The following is a 21190-nucleotide window of genomic DNA, read 5'->3' as shown; positions in this document are numbered from 1 at the left end:
TAAAATGGTAGTCCTCCCGAGATTCCTCTTTGTGTTTCAGTGCCTCCCGGTGGTGATCACGAAGGCTTTTTTCAAAAGGATCGAAAAGAGTATCATGAGTTTTGTGTGGGCCGGGAAGACCCCGAGAGTGAGGAAGGGATTTTTACAGCGTAGTAGGGATAGGGGGGGGCTGGCACTACCGAGCCTAAGTGAGTACTACTGGGCCGCCAATATCTCAATGGTGAGTAAGTGGATGGGAGAAGAGGAGGGAGCGGCGCGGAAGAGATTGGAGAGGGCGTCCTGTAGGGGGACTAGCCTACAAGCTATGGTGACGGCCCCATTGCCGTTCTCACCGAAGAAATACACCACAAGCCCGGTGGTGGTGGCGACTTTGAAAATTTGGGGACAGTGGAGACGGCATAGGGGAAAGACTGGAGCCTTGGTGGGGTCCCCGATAAGAAATAACAATAGGTTTGCCCCGGGGAGAATGGACGGGGGATTTGGAATATGGCAAAGAGCAGGAGTAACGCAACTGAAAGATCTGTTTGTGGATGGGAAGTTCGCAAGTCTGGGAGCGCTGACCGAGAAATATGGGTTGCCCCAAGGGAATGCATTCCGGTATATGCAACTGAGGGCTTTTGCGAGGCAACAGGTGAGGGAATTCCCGCAGCTCCCGACGCATGAGGTGCAGGACAGAGTGATCTCAAAGACATGGGTGGGGGACGGTAAGGTGTCAGATATATATAGGGAAATGAGGGACGAGGGGGAGATTGTGGTAGATGAGCTGAAAGGGAAATGGGAAGAAGAGCTGGGGGAGGAGATTGAGGAGGGGCTGTGGGCGGATGCCCTAAGTAGGGTAAACTCATCGTCCTCGTGTGCCAGGCTAAGCCTGATTCAATTTAAGGTGTTACACAGGGCGCATATGACTGGAGCACGGCTCAGTAAATTTTTTGGGGTAGAGGATAGGTGTGCGAGATGCTCGAGAAGCCCAGCGAAACACACCCACATGTTCTGGTCATGTCCGGCACTACAGGGGTTCTGGGTGGGGGTGACAAAGATGCTTTCGAAAGTAGTGGGGGTCCAGGTCGAACCAAGCTGGGGGTTGGCTATATTTGGGGTTGCACAAGAGCCGGGAGTGCAGGAGGCGAGAGAGGCCGATGTTTTGGCCTTTGCGTCCCTCGTAGCCCGGCGCAGGATACTGTTGATGTGGAAGGAAGCCAAGCCCCCGGGGGTGGAGACCTGGATAAATGACATGGCAAGGTTTATAAAGCTGGAACGGATTAAGTTCGTCCTAAGGGGATCGGCTCAAGGGTTCACCAGGCGGTGGCAACCGTTCGTCGAATACCTCACAGAAAGATAGAGGGAATGGAAAAGAAGAAGGCAGCAGCAGCAGCCCAGCGGGGGGGGGGGGGGGGGGGGGGGGAGGGAGGAACCAGAAGGACTCTCAGGGTTGTTAATATATATGTATAATATGTATAGGTCGTTGCTATAAATAATTGTATATTGGACTGTTAAATCATATTTTTGGAGAGTGTTTATCTGAGACAAGGCAGTTGCCATTTAGTTTTAGTTTTTGTGATATATTATTTATTCTTTGTTTATAAAACAGGTCATTGTTATTTATACTGTTATATTATTGTGTAAAGGATACACAATGTACTGTGATGGTTGACCAAAAATTTTCAATAAAATATTTAAAAAAAAAAAGATGTAAACAGGTCGCAATGGTTGGCACGTATCTGTTGCTCTCGATTAGAAGAACTATTCCGATTAACAACTGACAATGCTGGGAATACTCAGCAGGTCAGTGCAGCATTCCATGGGGGTGGAAATCGAGTTAAATACTGCAGGTCCCGATCAACTGGGAGCTTTGAGATCATCATATGGCGGCTATGATCCAAAAACTATTGCCGATTTAACAGTTCATCGTCAATACAGAGGGGTCAAGGGAAAATAAGGAGAGCAAGGTAGGGGTGTTTAAATTGTAAAACAGTGAATGACAGGAGGCAGTGATCATTGGACAGAAAACTAAATAACAATTGGGTCCAGCAGTGATATAAATGGTGACAGCAGAATAGCAAAAAGAAAGGGAGCATTGGAGGATAAGGGTTTCGTAACCTGAGAAGAAGGACAGATGAACATTGGGGTGTGGGCCATTGCTGTCTGTGCACCGTTAGGGCATCCACTTCCCAGATAACAGCCCATCCCACTGTCCGTGTACCAATAGGGATCTCCAGCCCACTGTCCCTGTACTGATTGGGATTCTCATCCCACTGTCCCTATACTGATAGGGATCCCCATCCCACTGTCCGTGTACTGATAGGGATTCTCATCCCACTGTCCCTGTACTGATAGGGATTCTCATCCCACTGTCCCTGTACTGATAGGGATCCCCATCCCACTGTCCGTGTACTGATTGGGGTCCCCATCCCACTGTCCGTGTACTGATTGGGGTCCCCATCCCACTGTCCGTGTACTGATTGGGGTCCCCATCCCACTGTCCGTGTACTGATTGGGGTCCCCATCCCACTGTCCGTGTACCGATAGGGATTCCCATCCCACTGTCCGTGTACCGATAGGGATTCCCATCCCACTATCCCTGTACTGATAGGGATCCCCATCCCACTGTCCCTGTACTGATAGGGATCCCCATGCCACTGCCCGTTTACCGACAGGGATTCCCATCCCACTGTCCATGCACGAATAGGGATCCTTATCTCACTTTCCGTATCCAGATAAGGATCCCCATCCCACTGTCCGTGTACTGATGGGGATATCCATCCCACTGTCCGGGTGCCGGTAGGGAATCCCCATCCCATTGCGTGTGTTCCGAATAGGCAATCCCCATCCCACTGTCCGTGTGCCAATAGGGAATCCCCATCCCACTGCGTGTGTACTGATAGGGATCCCAATCCTACTGCCGGTGTACCGATAGGGAATCCGCATCCCACTCAGTGCACTGAAAGCGTGTCCCCACCATCTCAGTTTGTGTGTACCGAGGCTGCACCATTGGCGATGTGCCTTGAGTGAGAAGTTGAAGTGAGGCCCAACATTCCTCTCAGGTGATGTAACTGATCCCATGACAGGGCGACAGAGTAGCACAGTGGTTAGCACTATTGCTTCACAGCACCAGGATATGAGGTACGATTCCCGGCTTGGGTCACTGTGTGGAGTCTGCACGTTCACCCCGTGTCTGCGTGGGTTTCTTCCGGGTGCTCCGGTTTCCTCCCACAAGTCCCGAAAGAAGTCCTTGTTAGGTGAATTGGACATTCTGAATTCCCCCTCTGTGTAAGAACATAAGAACATAAGAACTAGGAGCAGGAGTAGGCCATCTGGCCCCTCGAGCCTGCTCCGCCATTCAATGAGATCATGGCTGATCTTTTGTGGACTCTGCTCCACTTTCCGGCCTGAACATCATAACCCTTAATCCCTTTATTCTTCAAAAAACTATCTATCTGTATCTTAAAAACATTGAATGAAGGAGCCTCTACTGCTTCACTGGGCAAGGAATTCCATAGATTCACAACCCTTTGGGTGAAGAAGTTCCTCCAAAACTCAGTCCTAAACCTACTTCACTTTATTTTGAGGCTATGAATGATGAAATGAAAATGAAAATCGCTTATTGTCACAAGTAGGCTTCAAATGAAGTTACTGTGAAAAGCCCCTAGTCGCCACATTTCGGCGCCTGTTCGGGGAGGCTATTACGGGAATTGAACCGTGCTGCTGGCCTGCCTTGGTCTGCTTTCAATGCCAGCTATTTAGCCCTGTGCTAAACAGCCTCTAAACTATGCCCCCTAGTTCTGCTTTCACCCGCCAGTGGAAACAACCTGCCCGCATCTATCCTATCTATTCCCTTCATAATTTTATATGTTTCTATAAGATCCCCCCTCATCCTTCTAAATTCCAACGAGTACAGTCCCAGTCTACTCAACCTCTCCTCGTAATCCAACCTCTTCAACTCTGGGATTAACCTAGTGAATTTCCTCTGCACACCCTCCAGCGCCAGTACGTCCTTTCTCGGGTAAGGAGACCAAAACTGAACACAATAATCCAGGTGTGGTCTCACTAACACCTTATACAATTGCAGCATAACCTCCCTAGTCTTAAACTCCATCCCTCTAGCAATGAAGGACAAAATTCCATTCGCCTTCTTGATCACCTGTTGCACCTGTAAACCAACTTTTTGCGACTCATGCACGAGCACACCCAGGTCTCTCTGCACAGCAGCATGTTTTAATATTTTATCATTTAAATAATAATCCCTTTTGCTGTTATTCCTACCAAAACGGATAACCTCACATTTGTCAACATTGTATTCCATCTGCCAGACCCTAGCCCATTCACTTAACCTATCCAAATCTTTCTGCAGACTTCCAGTATCCTCTGCACTTTTTGCTTTACCACTCATCTTAGTGTCATCTGCAAACTTGGACACATTGCCCTTGGTCCCCAACTCCAAATCATCTATGTAAATTGTGAACAATTGTGGGCCCAACACTGATCCCTGAGGGACACCACTAGCTACTGATTGCCAACCAGAGAAACACCCATTAATCCCCACTCTTTGCTTTCTATTAATTAACCAATCCTCTATCCATGCTACTACTTTCCCCTTAATGCCATGCAGCAACCTTTTGTGTGACACCTTGTCAAAAGCTTTCTGGAAATCCAGATATACCACATCCATTGGCTCCCCGTTATCTACCGCTCTGGTAATGTCCTCAAAAAATTCCACTAAATTAGTTAGGCACGACCTGCCCTTTATGAACCCATGCTGCGTCTGCCCAATGGGACAATTTCCATCCAGATGCCTCCCTATTTCTTCCTTAATGATAGATTCCAGCATCTTCCCTACTACCGAAGTTAAGCTCACTAGCCTATAATTACCCGCTTTCTGCCTACCTCCTTTTTTAACAGTGGTGTCACGTTTGCTAATTTCCAATCCGCCGGGACCACCCCAGAGTCTCGTGAATTTTGGTAAATTATCACTAGTGCATTTGCAATTTCCCTAGCAATCTCTTTTAGCACTCTGGGATGCATTCCATCACGGCCAGGAGACTTGTCTACCTTTAGCCCCATTAGCTTGCCCATCACTACCTCCTTAGTGATAACAATCATCTCAAGGTCCTCACCTGTCATAGCCTCATTTCTATCAGTCACTGCCATGTTATTTGTGTCTTCCACTGTGAAGACCGACCCAAAAAACCTGTTCAGTTCCTCAGCGATTTCCTCATCTCCCATTATTAAATCTCCCTTCTCATCCTCTAAAGGACCAATATTTACCTTAGCCACTCTTTTTTGTTTTATATATTTGTAGAAACTTTTACTATCTTTTTATATTCTGAGCAAGTTCACTCTCATAATCTATCTTACTCTTCTTTATAGCTTTTATAGTAGCTTTCTGTTGCCCCCTAAAGATTCCCCAGTCCTCTAGTCTCCCACTAATCTTTGCCACTTTGTATGCTTTTTCCTTCAATTTGATACTCTCCCTTATTTCCTTAGATATCCGCGGTCGATTTTCCCTCTTTCTACCGTCCTTCCTTTTTATTGGTGTACCCGAACAGGATCCGGAATGTGATGACTAGGGGCTTTTCACAGTAACTTCATTGCAGTGTTAATGCCTACTTGTGACAATAAAGATTATTATTATTATTATTTGAGGTCGAGGAAAAGGGTTGACATTGGTGACCTCTCTGCCATTTATCAGTCAACCAACATCAGTAACATGGATTGTCTGACTATTTCTGAAAATCAGTAGGTCAGGCTGCAGAGAGAGGAAGGACAGGTTAATACTTTCGGCCAGTCAAACTTTGCTTTAGAATGGTGCTATATAAATACCGGACTTGTCTTGTTCTTGACTCTTATACTGATTTGAATTGCTAACTGGTGACCTAAATGACTCTGCTGTGTATATTTCACACTGAAGCACTCACTAGATGTTGCAGGAGGAATTTTACACTTTTCTGCAAACAGTAAATTGGTTGTGATTGCAGAAGGGTTAAGAGACTGAGTGTGACATTTGGCTTGTAAACCAGTGGAGAGAGGGAATAATAATGGGAAGCGACAGGACACGGTGAGAGAGGGGATTACAAGGGAAGAGGGTCTGGACACTTGGAAAGAGGGAATAACAAGGGAGAGGGTCAGGACCCTGGGAGAGGGGATATAATAGGGAGTGGATCAGGACACTGGGAGAGAGGGAATAGCAAGAGAGATCAGGGCACTGGGAGAAAGGGAATAACGGAGAGCAGGTTTGGACACTGGTAGAGGGAGAATAACGGAGAGAGGGTCAGGACTCTGGGAGAGAGAGAATTACAAGGGATAGGATCAGGACACTGGGATCGAGGGAATAATGGGAAAAGGATCAGGGCACTGGGAGAGAGGGGATAATGGAGAGAGGATCAGATAACTGGGAGAGATAGAATAACAGGGGAGAAGGTCAGGACATTGGGAGAAAGGGATTAACAAGGGAGAGGGTCAGGGCACAGCGAGAGAAAGAATAATGGGGAGAGAATCAGGACACTGGGAGAGCAGTAATAACAGGGCAGCATGCTGCCTCATGGCGTCAAGGTCCCAGGTTTGATCCCGGTTCTGGGTCACTATGTGTGGAGTTTGCACATTCTTCCCGTGTTTGCATGGGTTTCGCCCCCACAACCCAAAGATGTGCAGGATAGGTGGATTGGCCACGCTAAATTGGCCTTTAATTGGAAAAAATGAATTGGGTACTCTAAATTTATTTTAAAAAAAGGAATAACAGAGAGACGGAATAACGGAGAGGGGGTCAGGAGTCTGGGAGAGAGAGAATAAAAAGAGAGAGGGTCGGCACTGCGAGAAGGAATAATAGGAAAGGGGCAGGACATGGGAAGAGACGGAGTAACAAGGGCGAGGATCAGGACATGGAAAAAAAGGGAATAACGTCGATAGGGTCAGGACACTGGGAAAGAGGGAATAACAAGGGAGAGCATCAGGACACTGGGAGAGAAGGCTTAATGGGGAGAGGGCAAAACAGAGAGAGGGAATAACAGAGAGGGGATCAGGTCACTGGGAGATGGGGAATAACGGAGAGAATATCAGGACACTGGAAGAGCGGGAATAATGGAGAGATGGTCAAGATACTGGGAGAGCGAGAATAACGGGAGAGGATCAGGACTTTGGGAGAGAGGAAATATCGGAGAGAGGATCAGGACACTGGGATAAAGGGAGTATCGGAGAGAGGATCAGGACACTGGGATAAAGGGAGTACCGGGAGAGGATCTGGACATTGGGAGACAGGGAATAACAGGGGAGAGGGTCAGCATACTGGAAGAGAGGGAATACTGGAGTAAGGATCGAGGCACTAGGAGAGAGGGAATAAAGGAGAGAGGATCAGGACACTGGGAGAGAGAGAATAACAAGGGAGAGGATCAGGACCCTGGAGGAGAGGGAATAATGGAGAGAGGGACATAGAAACATAGACAATAGAAGCAGGAGGAGGCCATTCGGTCCTTCGAGCCTGCTCCGCCATTCATTATGATCATGGCTGATCATCAAGTTCAATACCCTGATCCTGCTTTCCCCCCACATTCCTTGATCCCTTTAGCCCCAATAACTATATCTAATTCCTTCTGGAAATTACATAATGTTTTGTCCCCAATTACTTTCTGTGGTAGCGAATTCTACAGATTCACCACTCTCTGGGTGAAGGAATTTCTCTTCACCTCAGTTCTAAAATGTTTACCCCTTATCCTCAAACTATGACCCCTAGTTCTGGACTCCCTCACCTTCGGAAACATTCTTTCTGAATCTACCCTGTCTAATCCTGTTAGAATTTTGTAAGTTTCTATGAGATTCCGTCTTACTCTTCCAAATTCCAATGAATATAATCCTACCCGACTAAGTCTCTCATATGACAGTCCCGCCACCCAGGAATCAGCCTGGTAAATCTTCGCTGCACTCCCTCCATAGCAAGAACATCCTTCCTCAGATAAGGACACCAAAACTGCACACAATCCTCCAGATATGGTCTCACCAGTGCTTACGAAAAACAGTTTACAATCACCCTCTAAACAATGCTAATCAATACAATGACACAATAATGCTTAACTGGGTGGCACAGTAGTCAGCACTGTTGCTTCACAGCACCAGGGTCCCAGGTTTGATGCCTGGCTTGGGTCACTTAGCGGAATCTGCATGTTTGCCATGTGTCTGCATGGGTTTCCTCCCGGGTGCTCCGGTTTCCTCCCACAAGTCCTGACAGACGTACTTATTAGGTGAATTGGACATTCTGAATTCTCCCTCTGTGTACCCGAACAGGCGCCGGAATGTGGCGATCAGGGGATTTTCACAGTAATTTCATTGCAGTGTTAATGTAAGCCTACTTGTGACACCAATAAAGATTATTATTATTAACTGCTATCTTTACTTCCATCAAAACAACAGAACCATCTCAGATCCCAATCCACTTTTAAATACAGTTAGCACTTGCTAACCGAGCTGTCTGGATATTCCAGTTTTAGAAAAATAGATCTTTTGACTGTTTTAAAGAACGACACCCTACCACGTCAAAATAATGCAGGATCTCTAGAATCATAGAATCCTGACAGTGCAGTAGGAAACCATTTGGCTCATTGAGTCTAAACCAACCCTCAGAAAGATCATCCTACCTATGTCCATTCCTCTGCCGTATGCTTGCTCCCCTTCCCTATCCCTGTAACCCCATAACCCCAGATGAAGTCTTCAGAAATTGCTTTCATAGCTACCTTCTAGCTCCTAACAACTATTTGGAAAGAAACGGCTAGTCCCTAAGACCATAAGATACAGTTGCAGAAATAGTCTATTCGGTCTATTGAGTCTACTCCACCATTATGGCTGATCTGTTTCTCACCCCCATTCTCCTGCCTTCTTCCCGTAACCCCTGAACCCCTTATTAATCATGAACCTATCCAGCTCTGTCTTAAAGACACTCAGTGATTTGGCCTCCACAGCCTTCTGTGGCAATGAATTCCATAGATTCAGCACTCTCTGGCTGAAGAAATTCCTCCTCATCTGAGTTTTAAAGGATTGTCCGTTCAGTCTGAGGCTGCGCCCTTGGGTTCTAGTCTCTCCTACTATTGGAAAAATCGCTATCTTAGCCTCTCTGTAGTCTGTAGTTTCAATGAGATCCCTCCTCATCCTTCTAAACTCCATCGAGTACAGACCCAGAGTTCTCAACCGCTTCTCATATGGCAAGTCCTTCATTCCTGGGATGATTCTTGTGAACCTCCTCTGGACCCCCTCAAAGGTCAGCACATCCTTCCTTAGATGCGGGGCCCAGAACTGCTCACAATATTCCAAATGGGGTCCGACCAGAGTCTTGTACAGCTTCAGCAGTACATCCCTGCTCTTGTATTCTAGCCCTCTTGATATGAATGCTAACATTGCATTTACCTTTAACTGCCAACTGAACCTGCGTATTAACCTTTAGAGTATCTGCACAAGGACTCCTCAATCCATTTGTGCTTCAGATTTCCTAATCCTTTTCCCATTTAGAAAATAGTCTATGCCTCTATTCTTCCTTGCATAACCTCACACTTCTCCACACTGTATCCCATCTACCACTTCATTGCCCAGTCTCCTAGCCTGTCCACTATCCATCTGCAGCCTCCTTGCTTCCTCAATACTACCTGTCCCTCTACATATCTTTGTATCATCTGTAACCTTAGCAACAAGCCCTCAGTTCCTTCTTCCAGATCATTAATGTATATTGTGAAAAGCTGTGGTCTCAACACTGACCCCTGCGGAACACCACTAGTCACTGGCTGCCATATTGAAAAAGACCCTCTTCTACCCACTGTCAACCTTCTGCCAGTCAGCCAATCCTCTATCCATGCCAGTACCTTGCCCTGAACACCATGGGCTCTTATCGTATTTATCAGCCTTCTGTATGGCACCTTGTCAAAGGGCTTCTGGAAATCCAACTAGATCACGTCCACTAGTTCGGTGCCTCCTCAAAGAATTCTAACAGATTTGTCAGGCCTCCTACAGACAGATCATTAAACTGTATCGAGAGCAGATGCTTGATTTTTGTTGACATCCCAGTCTAAAACTGAAACATCAACATCTGACTGTTTCAGCCCTTGGTTCCTCCCATTAACAACAGGGGGCAGCACGGTAGCATTGTGGATAGCACAATTGCTTCACAGCTCCAGTGTCCCAGGTTCGATTCCGGCTTGGGTCACTGTCTGTGCGGAGTCTGCACGTCCTCCCCGTGTGTGCGTGGCTTTCCTCCGGGTGCTCCGGTTTCCTCCCACAGTCCAAAGATGTGCACGTTAGTTGGATTGGCCATGATAAATTGCCCTTAGTGTCCAAAATTGCCCTTAGTGTTGGGTGGGGTTACTGGGTTATGGGGATAGGGTGGAGGTGTTGACCTTGGGTAGGGTGCTCTTTCCAAGAGCCGGTGCAGACTCGATGGGCCGAATGGCCTCCTTCTGCACTGTAAATTCTATGAAATTCTATGAACATCATCTTACTAACTAACCATTATACCCATAATGAACAACTCCACAGGGAACCCGCTTAATCCAAACAGAAATTGGTTAGCCCAAACTTTTATGATGCTTTAATTGTACCTCTGGCTCCAAAAAGCCTAGATGTCTTCCAAACCAGGATTCTTTAAAAACATGACTGTAGCAATCATAACCGCCCCCCCCCCCCCCCACAAACCCCCTTAATAATGTGCAAATTCTTTAAAAAAAAATTAAAAAAAAAATTTAGAGTACCCAATTCATTTTTCCAATTAAGGGGCAATTTAGCGTGGCCAATCCACCTACCCTGCACATCTTTGGGTTGTGGGGGCGAAACCCATGCAAACACGGGGAGAACGTGCAAACTCCACACGGACAGTGACCCAGAGCCGGGATCGAATCTGGGACCTTGGCGCCGTGAGGCAGCAGCACTAACCACTGCACCACCGTGCTGCCCCATAATGTGCAAATTCTGATGCCTTGGGGTCCAGCTATGGTTCTGGTAATCACTACATTACCCCCAAGGTCAATATAAGCGTCCTTAGGTGTGGTGCTCAGAACTGCTCAGTAACTCCATGTGTGGTCTAACCAGTTCTGAAAAAGAATCATATTGGACTTTGAAACGTTAATTCTATTTCTCTCTCCACAGCTGCTGCCAGACTTGCTGAATCTTTGCAGTATTTTCTGTTTTTAATTTAGACCTCCAGCACCTAGAGTAATTTGCTATGATAATCGTGGTCTAACCAAGACTTTGTGTAGCTGAAACAGGGCTTATGTGCCCCCTGTATTCTATTCCTCTAGATATTAAGGCCAGCATTCCATTTGCCTTTCTGATTATTTTCTGCTTGTCTTTTTGAATGTCCACTATTCCTAGCATTTCACCACTTTGAAAGAATCCTATCTTATCCCGTTTCGGTCCAAAGAGGGTGACCTCACATTTGCCACAGTTTTACCCAGTCACATAGTATATTAAATTCTCTATTTTATGCTTCCATCTGCCTGTTTTTGTCATTGGAAAATTTGGATTTGTGGTTTTCCATCCATCATCCAAGTCATGAATGAATACAGTGGATAGTTGAGGCCCTGACACAGATTCCAGTGGGACAGAATGAGTTACACCCTGATAATTAGAGTCTTTGCTCATTATCCCGCCTCTCTGACTCCTGCTCACTCGTATTCTGAGCCAGGTTAATAATTTGCTTCCAATTCCTTGAGCTTCTATAATCCCTTTACTTCACTTGTTTTCTTTTTCAATTCCTTTCTGGACCTTCTGTATTGTGCTTCATTCTCAGTTGGATTATCCACCTGACATCAGTCATATATCCTTTTCCTGTTCCATTTTACTGTCTATCTTGCTTGTCATCCAAGGGGTCTGGACTTGTTTGCCACATCCTTCCCTTTTTGGGGAATCCCCAAGCTGTCTCCCCTTTAAAGTCAGCTCATTTTTCCATTACAGTTTTGCCTGATAATGAATTCACAACATTTATCGAACATAATTCATCTTTCTCAAAAAGTGATAAAATGTTACTCATTAAAGCGAGGATTCTGGGTCCAGTAGCATTGTGGCTATATTACTGGACCTGTAATTCAGAGACCCGGACATTGTCTCAGTATCCAGTCCATCAAAGCCTTTCATAACTTTAATTATTTGCCTTTAAAAAAAAATTAAAAAAAATTGGGTTACTCCTATCCTTTTTCCAAAAGAGAGTCAGCATGTCGATGCTTTCCCGATGTGTATATCCACACATTGTAAATCCTCTTTTCCCCCATCCCCAATGCTTCTGTATTAGAATCATAGAATCGCTACAGTGCAGAAGGAGGCCATTCAGCACATTGAGTCTACACCGACTCTCCGAAAGAGTACCCTACCTAGGCCCAATGCTGCCTTATCCCCATAACCCTGTCACCCCACCTAACCTTCGGACACTTAAGAGCAATTTATCATGACCAACCCATCTAACCTGCACACCTTTGGACAGTGGGAGGTGTGGTGTTATTCACCCTGGGGTAACACGGACTGCAACTGGATGCAGTTGTACTTGAAAGTAGACACCAAACTTTGATGTAAGTTCAATGCACTCTATTGAACTTGCTGAGCAGTGCACACAGCTTGCTGTGGGTTGACACTCTACTAATCTAGCGTACTAACTATAACTAACTAGACCAGACTAGCTCTGAGCCACGTGTAGAAGGTGCTAACTGATATATACACCCTGACTGTCACTACAGCTGTCACCAGTGGAAAGAGGCAGAGTGCTGATGCCTCGTGTGTTTTATCATGGGAAACCCCCCACTAGTGCTCTGCCTGGTGATTGGTTGTGTTCTGTCCTGTGTGTTGATTGGCTGTACTGGGTGTCTGTCACTGCCTGTCTGTATCTCATTGTGTGCATGACAGGAGGAAATCGGAGCACCTGGAGGAAAGCCACGCAGACAGGGGGAGAACGTACAAGCTCCTTAGGCCTTCCACCTCCCCAACCAAACCTCTCCTCTGCACCCTTTAAGACATTCTTTAAAACCTATTTCTTTGACCAACCTTCTGGATTGGCAGAGCTAAAAGTGCCCCTTTAGGTGTCTAAAGATGTGCAGGTTAAGGGGTTACGGGGATATCCTCCTTCTACACTGTAGGGATTCTATGGATCTGGCCTAATATCACTTTATGTGGGTTTGATGTCAACCATAATGTGAAGTGCCATGATCTCAATTGCTACAAGTTATCTTTATACCAGGCCTTTAGTATGTCTCAAGGTGCTTCTTACTTACTTGGGCTTAGTTCCTCTTATCCCATGTGGGATAATGGGCAGCATGACACCTCCACCAGCCCCAGTCCATTACTATCAGCCCAGCACAGCAGTGCAAAGAATGAAGCTGAAGCTTTTTCATCTTTGGCCAGAAGTACCAAGTGGATGGTCCATCTCGGCCTCCTCCAGAGTTATGCAGCATCCACATGATATCAAGGAATGGTTGAAGGCACTAGACACTGAAAAGGCTATGGGGCCTGGAAAACTCAACTCCAGGCCACATTACAACTTTGGTTCAGATATGGACAAACAAGCTGAACTCCAGAGGTGAGGTGAGAATGACTGTCCTTGCTATCAAGGCAGCATTTGACCGAGTATGGTATTAAGGAGCTCTAGCAAAAATTTAAATCAATGGGCATCAGGGGGAAAGATCTCCACTGGTTGGAGTAGTACCGAGCCTGAAAGATGATGGTTGTGGTTGTTGGGGGTCAGTCATTCCAGTCCCAGAACATCATTGCAGGAGTTCCTCAGGATAGTTTGTTGCTCCAGATCTCTGTCTCCTGTTCTGTCTGTACAGCCCCAACTGTAATGGGACCTCTTCCCCAATTCATGGGTCATGTTCCTATTTGATCTAAAATTAAGCCTAGTGGCTACTACTAGTCACCAAGGAACTTTGTGTCTTTTTCCGCTCTTTGCTACCACTTGTATACAGCCAATCAAATTAAATTAAGGGATAGTAACAGGCCTTCTGGTCCACTGAGCCTGTCCCAGTCAATCATGCCAACATACAGATACTTCCCAGTCCACCCGGAAACATGGGATCTTCCGGGGGAGGTAGTGAAGCAAATTAAGAACCCAGGCCAATTAGGGGGAATATTCCGAATATTCCTCTTCCACCCCCTCAGGCTGTCACAAGCAATCTCGGAGACCACTCTGGCTTGATTCATATTGGAGGATACTGAACGTGTTCAATGTGATTTCCACCCAGTCAGAAACTAGTTCGCCTCTCGCTGGAAAGAATATGGTGAATTAGAGGCCACTCCTACAGACAGCAACCTGTTCCAGAGGTTCAGGATTCTCTGGGAAAGGAACCACCTCGTAATATCGAACCTTGCTTTGCCTTTGTATGATTTAGCTGAAACAATTGGTCCAGGTAAACATAGTTCCTTTGTAATTTTATAAACTTGGATCAATTTGCTCCTGGAGTGACACTTTTGTAGAGTGCAATATCCTTATTTCTTTGAGCCTTTTTGGGGTCACTAAGAAGTTTTCAGCCATGAATTAGTCTTATCACTCTTCTCTGCACCTTTCCAAAGCCTCACTATTGCTTACCATGTGAAGACATGAAAACTGGACACAGTATTCTGACGCCGATCCAAGGTCATGTACAAGGACAAAATGGTATGTTTTGTTTTCTAGTGAATTGTCATGTGAAGGTTAATATACAAGAACACCCAGATCTTGCTCTTTCACCACTGGTTTGAATTCTTTCCTCTCATCTTTGTGCCATTCCTCCAGTTTGGAGGGTAACAATGTTATAAAAATACTCAGTCTGTCCGTGGATGTTTCAGGGCTCACAATGCCTGTGTTTTTTTTTCAGATGGTGCAGTTAAGTTCCTGGAGAGGTTGAGTGTGGAACTGGGCCTTCCCTGTAAGAAGATTGAGGTGAGAAATCGGCGCAGTATTGCAACAGATATCTAACAAAGAACCTGGACTTTGCTCATTCCATGAAGTGTGGGGAAGGAAATAGGAGATGTAGGAATAGTGGGAGGCACAACTCTCCCATTTTAAAGACTTATAATTGAGGTCCCTGAAGCAGGTTGCTTCATTTGGGGGGATGTACTTGGCAAGGTGGTCTTGGTGCGCATGTCCACCTGACATTGCTGTGTCACCAAGGGTGCATGGCAACGCCACCATCTTTCACCTCCGAGTCGCTCACCATCCTGACTTGGAAATATATCGTCTGTTCCTTCACTGTCATGGGATCAAAAACCTTGAACTCCTTCACGAACATCACGATGGGTGTACCTACACCATGCAGACTACACTAAAATCCTTCACACCCATCATCACGAGCCTTGCTGTCCGACATTGACCCAATAAAGAATTCTCATCTCTGTGTTCAAATTCAATCGAATATCTACAGTGCAGAAGGAGGCCACTCGATCCACCGAGTCTGCACCAACCCTAGGCCCATTCCTGATTTGCATTGTACAGGCATCAGTGACTGGGCCTTCCACTGACGCGGTCTCAATTTTCTCCCGAAACCTCTTCGCCCATCTCTCCTCCACTGAGGCGGTGACGCAGTGGTATTGTAATTGAAGTAGTAATGCAGAATCCCAGGGTAATGCTCTGGGTACCTGGGTTCGAATCGCACCAGAGCAGATGGCAAAATTTTAATTCAATAATAATCTGGATTTTAAAGTCTAATGATGATCATGAAACCATTGTTTATTGTCGTAAAAATCTGGTTTGCTAATGCCCTTTGGGGAAGGAAATCTGTCTTCCTTCCCCGGTCTGGCCTAAGTGTGAACCCAGGCCCACAGCACAGGGGTTGCCTCTTAAAATGCCCCCTGAAGTGGCCTAAAAAGCCACTCAGTCCAAGGGTAATAAATCATATAAGAAGGCCACTCGGCCCATTGACTCTGCACTGACCTTTCTAAAGGGCATTCTGCCAATGTCCACACCCCTTTCACCCCGCCCTATCCCCATAACCCCATAACCTGACCTGGACACTAAAGGGCAATTTATCATGGTCAACCCACCTAACCTGCACATCTTTGAACTGCAGGAAGAAACTGGAGCACCTGGAGGAAGCCCACACAGACACTGGGAGAACGTACAAACTCCACACAGCCACCCAAGGCCGGAATCGAACTTGGGTCCCTGGTGCCGCGAGGCAGCAGTGCTAACCACTGTGCTGGCCCATTAAAAGTAAAAAAAACAAATACATTGAAACCCATTTCTTTAGCTCAACCTTCGTTTGCCTCGTCTAATGAATTTTTGTCACAATTTCTGCTTCCGCTTGGGCAGGTGCTTTGTGACTATGTCACAGACACTGTAGAATTGTCAGTTGTTTTGAATGCAGAATGGATTGGGCGGAGAGCTGAAACTTCATCTTTTTGACTAGGTTCACCCAGGACGTACAATTGTCATCATTACCTGGGAGGGGACGGACCCCAAGCTGAAATCTATTCTCCTCAACTCCCACACAGATGTGGTACCAGTCTTCGAGGTAGGATCTGCAGAGGAGAGCAGTGGGAATGTTGGGGATGTGGGTTGGAATTCCGCTGGTGGTACTGGGCTCACTCCATTTTTCTGTGTGCAGGAGCACTGGAAACACGATCCATTTGAAGCGGTGAAGGACCAACAGGGGAATATTTATGGCCGAGGGGCACAGGACATGAAGTGTGTTACCATTCAGTGAGTTCATCGACTGGCTGCGAAGGATCTGGCATTAGTTCCCTGTCCGTGCTGAATTAGCTCATTTCAGCAAGGTCAGAGATATGGGCACTCTGACTCCAATAATTATTTTAGATTCCAGTCAAAGTGTGTCCTGGGAGTGTTAGATGGGCAGTGTAGAGGGAGCTTTACTCTGTATCTAACCCTGTGCTGTACCTGTCCTGGGTGTGTTTAATGGGGACAGTGTAGAGGGAGCTTTACTCTGAATCTAACCCCGTGCTGTACCTGTCCTGGGAGTATTTGATGGGGACAGTGTAGAGGGAGCTTTACTCTGTATCTAACCCTGTGCTGTACCTGCCCTGGGAGTGTTTGATGGGGACAGTGTAGAGGGAGCTTTACTCTGTATCTAACCCTGTGCTGTACCTGCCCTGGGAGTATTTGATGGGGACAGTGTAGAGGGAGCTTTACTTTGTATCTAACCCTGTGCTTTACTTGACCTGGAAATGTTTGACCGGACAATGCAGAGGGAGCTTTACTCTGTATCTAACCCTGTGCTGTACCTGACTGGGAGAGTTTGATGGGGGCAGTGTAGAGGGAGCTTTACTCTGTATGTAACCCCGTGCTGATTGATTGATTGATATTTATTGTCCCATGTACCGAAGTACAGTGAAAAGTATTTTTCTGCGGCCAAGGGAACGTACACAGTACGTACATAGTAGACAAAAGAATAATCAACAGAGTACATTGACAGTGGTGCATCAACAATTAGTGATTGGTTGCAGTGCGGAACAAGGTAAGACAAGAGCAGCAGAGGGTGTTGTGAATAGTGTTCTTACAGGGAACAGATCAGTCCGAGGGAGAGTCGTTTAAGAGTCTAGTAGCTGTGGGGAAGGAGCTGTTCCTATGTCTGGATGTGCGGGTCTTCAGACTTCTGTATCTTCTGCCTGATGGAAGGGCCTGGAAGAATGCAAATCCTGGGTGCCAGGGGTCTCTGACAGTGCTGTCTGCCTTTCTGAGGCAGCGGGAGGTGTATACAGAATGAGTGTGAGGGTGGCAAGCTTGTGTGATGTATTGGGCTGAGTTCACCACACTGCAGTTTCTTGCGATCTTGGACCGAGCAATTGCCATACCAAACTGTGATGCAGCCGGATAGGATGCTCTCTATGACACATCTGTAGAAGTTTGTGAGAGTTGGTGCAGACATGCCGAATTTCTTTACCTTCCATAGGAAGTAGAGACGTTATTGAGCTTTCTTGACTGTTGCATCAACGTGAGTGGACCAGGACAGACTGTTGGTGATGGTGACCCCCAGGAAATTAAAGCTATCGACCATCTCTACTTCGGAGCCATTGATGTAGACGGGGGGGGGGGGGGGGCGGGTGTCGTGCTACGCTTCCTGAAGTCGATGATCAGTTCCTTGGTCTTTCCAGCATTTAGAGAGAGGTTGTTTTCGGTACACTACGCAACCAAATGTTCTATCTCCCTTCTGTATTTGTCGTTGTTTGAGATACGACCCACTACAGTCGTATCATCTGCAAACTTATAGATTGAATTGGAGTTGAATCTCGCCACACAGTTGTGTGTGTATATAGGGAGTATAATAGAGGACTGAGCACACATCCTTGCGGGACCTCGGTGTTGAGGAATATTGTGGAGGAGGTGTTGTTACCTATCCTGACAAGTTGCGGTCTGTTGGTGAGAAAGTCAAGGATCCAGCTGCACAGGGAGGGGTCAAGTCCAAGGTTGCAGAGTTTGGTTATTAGTCTTGTTGGGATAATGGTGTTGAAGGCGGAGCTGTAGTCTATGAACAGCAGTCTCACGTAGGTGTCCTTGTTGTCGAGATGTTCGAGAGTTGATTGTAGGGCCAGAGAGATAACATCTGCTGTGGATCGGTTGCCACAGTAGGTGAACTGCAATGGATCGAGACCATCTGGGAGGCTGGTGTTGATCTGTCTCCTGACTAGCCGCTCAAAGCATTTCATGATAACAGACGTCAGGGCCACTGGTTGGTAGTCGTTGAGGCACACTACCTTGTTCTTCTTTGGTACTGGTATTATGGTGGTCTTCTTGAAGCAGGTAGGGACCTCGGAGTGGAGAAGTGAGGTGTTGAAGATATCTATGAATACACTCGCCAGCTGATCAGCGTAGGCTCTGAGTGCTCGCCCAGGGACACCGTCGGGGTCTGTCGCTTTCCGCGGGTTTACTTTCACGAAGGCAGCTCTTACCTCGAGGCTGTAATAGTGGGTATGGGTGTGTCCAAGGCTGTTGTGGCGGGTGGCACTGATGTATTGGCTGACTGTTCAAAGCGGGCATAGAAGTTGCTCAGTGCATCGGGGAAGGATGCTCCAGCCCCAGAGATTCCGCCTGGCCTTGCTTTGCAGCCTGTAATCTCATATAAGCCCTGCCACAGACGTCTTGGGTTTGTGTTATTGGCCTGGGACTCTAGTTTGATCCGGTATTGTCTTTTGGCGTCCCTGATGGCTTTCCGTACATCGTACCTGGATTTCTTATAAAGGTCAGCATCGTCAGACTTGAATGCCTCCGTCCGGGACTTTAGCAGGGAGTGGACCTTTCGGTTGAGCCAGGGTTTCCGATTGGGGACTGGGAGTGTTTGATGGGGACAGTGTCGAGGGAGCTTTACTCTGTAACTCACCCTGTGCTGTAACTGTCTGGGAGTGTTTGAAGGGGACAGTGTAGAGGGAGCTTTACTCTGTATCTAACCCTGTGCTAAACTTGCTCTGGGAATATTTGATGCGGACAGCGTAGAGGGAGCTTTACTCTGCATCTAACTTTGTGCTGTACCTGTCCTGGAAGTGTTTGATGAGAACAGTATAGAGGGAGCTTTACTCTGTATCTAACCCTGTGCTGTACCTGTCCTGGGAGTGTTTGATGGGGACAGTGTAGAGGGAGCTTTACTCTGTATCTAACCCCATGCTGTACCTATCCTGGCAGTGTTTGATGGAGACAGCGTAGAGGGAGCTTTACTGTGTATCTCACCAGGTACTGTACCTGCCGTGGGAATGTTTGATGGAGACAGTGTACAGGGAGCTTTACATTGTATCAAACCCCTTGCCGTACATATCCTGGGAATGTTTGATGGTAAGAATGTAGGAAGCTTTATTCTGTATCTAACCCTGTGCTTGTACACGGGAGCTTTACTCTGTGTCTAACCCTGTGCAGTATCTCTCCTGTGAGTGTTTGATGGGGACAGTGTAGAGGGAGCTTTGCTCTGTATCTATCCCCGTGCTGTATTTGTCCTGGGAGTGTTTAATGGGGACAGTGTAGAGGGAGCTTTACTCTATATCTAACCCCGTGCTTATCTGTCTGATGCTCGATCAATAACTCCAGAAGCGAGATTGGAGACAATTGAAGGCTTTAGTGCACTAGATTTTCCCCCAGGCACAGAAGGCAGCTGCTGGGGCGACACGGGTTCTTGCACTCCGCCTTACTGGGCGCAACCAACAGGCAGGCTAAACCAATGAAAGCAGTACATTCTACACCAATGGCCTTACAGCATTACAGTGTACCATAATACCTCTAATACCGACTACCACATTCATCCCCTGTTTAAAAAAAAGAGTCCGGCGGGGGTGGTGGCCTCGCATTATACAGTGGTAGAGGTTAAGGTTATGGAGGTACCTGGTATACATCAGCACAGTGGTTTTGCCACGTTACATCGCAACTATTTACAAAATTTATTTACAATTCAGAATGAAGCAATTAGTCGATTGGGGGCCCTGGTCGTCCTCTGCGATCGTCGTAGCTTCAGTGGTGATGCAGGCGGCGGCTCGGGCATCTGTGACTCCGGGAGCGTGGCTTTGGCTTCTTCGGCAGCTTCATCACCCCGAGACGGGACTGGTGGGAGGACCGATCCACCTGGGAAGGGGGCGGCTGTGGGGTGCGCCGGTGGGAGGGAGGATGGGACTGGCGGTGGGGGTGGGGATCCAGCGGGCGCCAGGTCCTGGAGGGAGACTGTAACCTGTCGGCTGTCGGGGTACGCCACGTATGCGTACTGAGGGTTAACGTGGAGGAGATGGACCCTCTCGACCAATGGGTCCGACTTGTGCGCCCGCTGGAGGGCTTTTATGACGGTGGCTGCGGTCATGTCGGGGCAGGGAATGGCGAATGGGAACCGGGAGTACTCGTCAATTATGTTCAGGAAGTACGTGTTGCGGTCGGTGGAGGGGAGGGGCCCTTTGAAGTCCATACTGAGGCGCTCAAAGGGACGGGAAGCCTTTTATCAGGTGGCTTTCTCTGGCCTGTAGAAGGCGGCTTGCACTCCGCGCAGATTTGGCAGTTCCTGGTGGCTGTCCTGACCTCCTCGATGGAGTAGGGCAGGTTGAGGGTCTCAATGAAATGGAAGAATCGAGTGACCCCTGTGGTGAATGTAAATACAGTTCATTCACCAGTTATGTTCTATGTTATTACCCCTGTGGGGTTTTTTTTACCTGTGGGCCATTGTATGGCTTCACCCACAGGGGGGGGGGGTGTTGGAGCATGTACCGGCTCCGCCCATGGCTCCACCCCTTTGAAGGAGTATAAGAGTAGCTTGCCTGTGGGACTGTCCTCAGTATATACCAGTCGCAGGCAGGC

General features: G+C 47.2%; 1 protein-coding gene across 4 annotated transcripts in view; it reads left to right on the top strand.

The window, feature by feature from the left end:
• LOC140388217 (aminoacylase-1-like) overlaps positions 1–21190 on the top strand; it is a 123773-nt gene that overhangs the window by 16940 nt on the left and 85643 nt on the right. For all 4 annotated transcript variants that reach the window (XM_072472016.1, XM_072472015.1, XM_072472013.1 and 1 more), the window contains exons 3-5: positions 14796–14860; positions 16326–16430; positions 16524–16618. In XM_072472016.1, the coding sequence (XP_072328117.1) occupies positions 14796–14860; positions 16326–16430; positions 16524–16618 (265 nt within the window). The remainder of the gene's footprint in view (positions 1–14795; positions 14861–16325; positions 16431–16523; positions 16619–21190) is intronic.

This window comes from Scyliorhinus torazame, chromosome 13 (assembly GCF_047496885.1).
Source record: "Scyliorhinus torazame isolate Kashiwa2021f chromosome 13, sScyTor2.1, whole genome shotgun sequence".
NCBI classification, from domain to species: Eukaryota; Metazoa; Chordata; class Chondrichthyes; order Carcharhiniformes; family Scyliorhinidae; genus Scyliorhinus; species Scyliorhinus torazame.
This window is presented reverse-complemented; position numbering and strand designations above follow the sequence as displayed.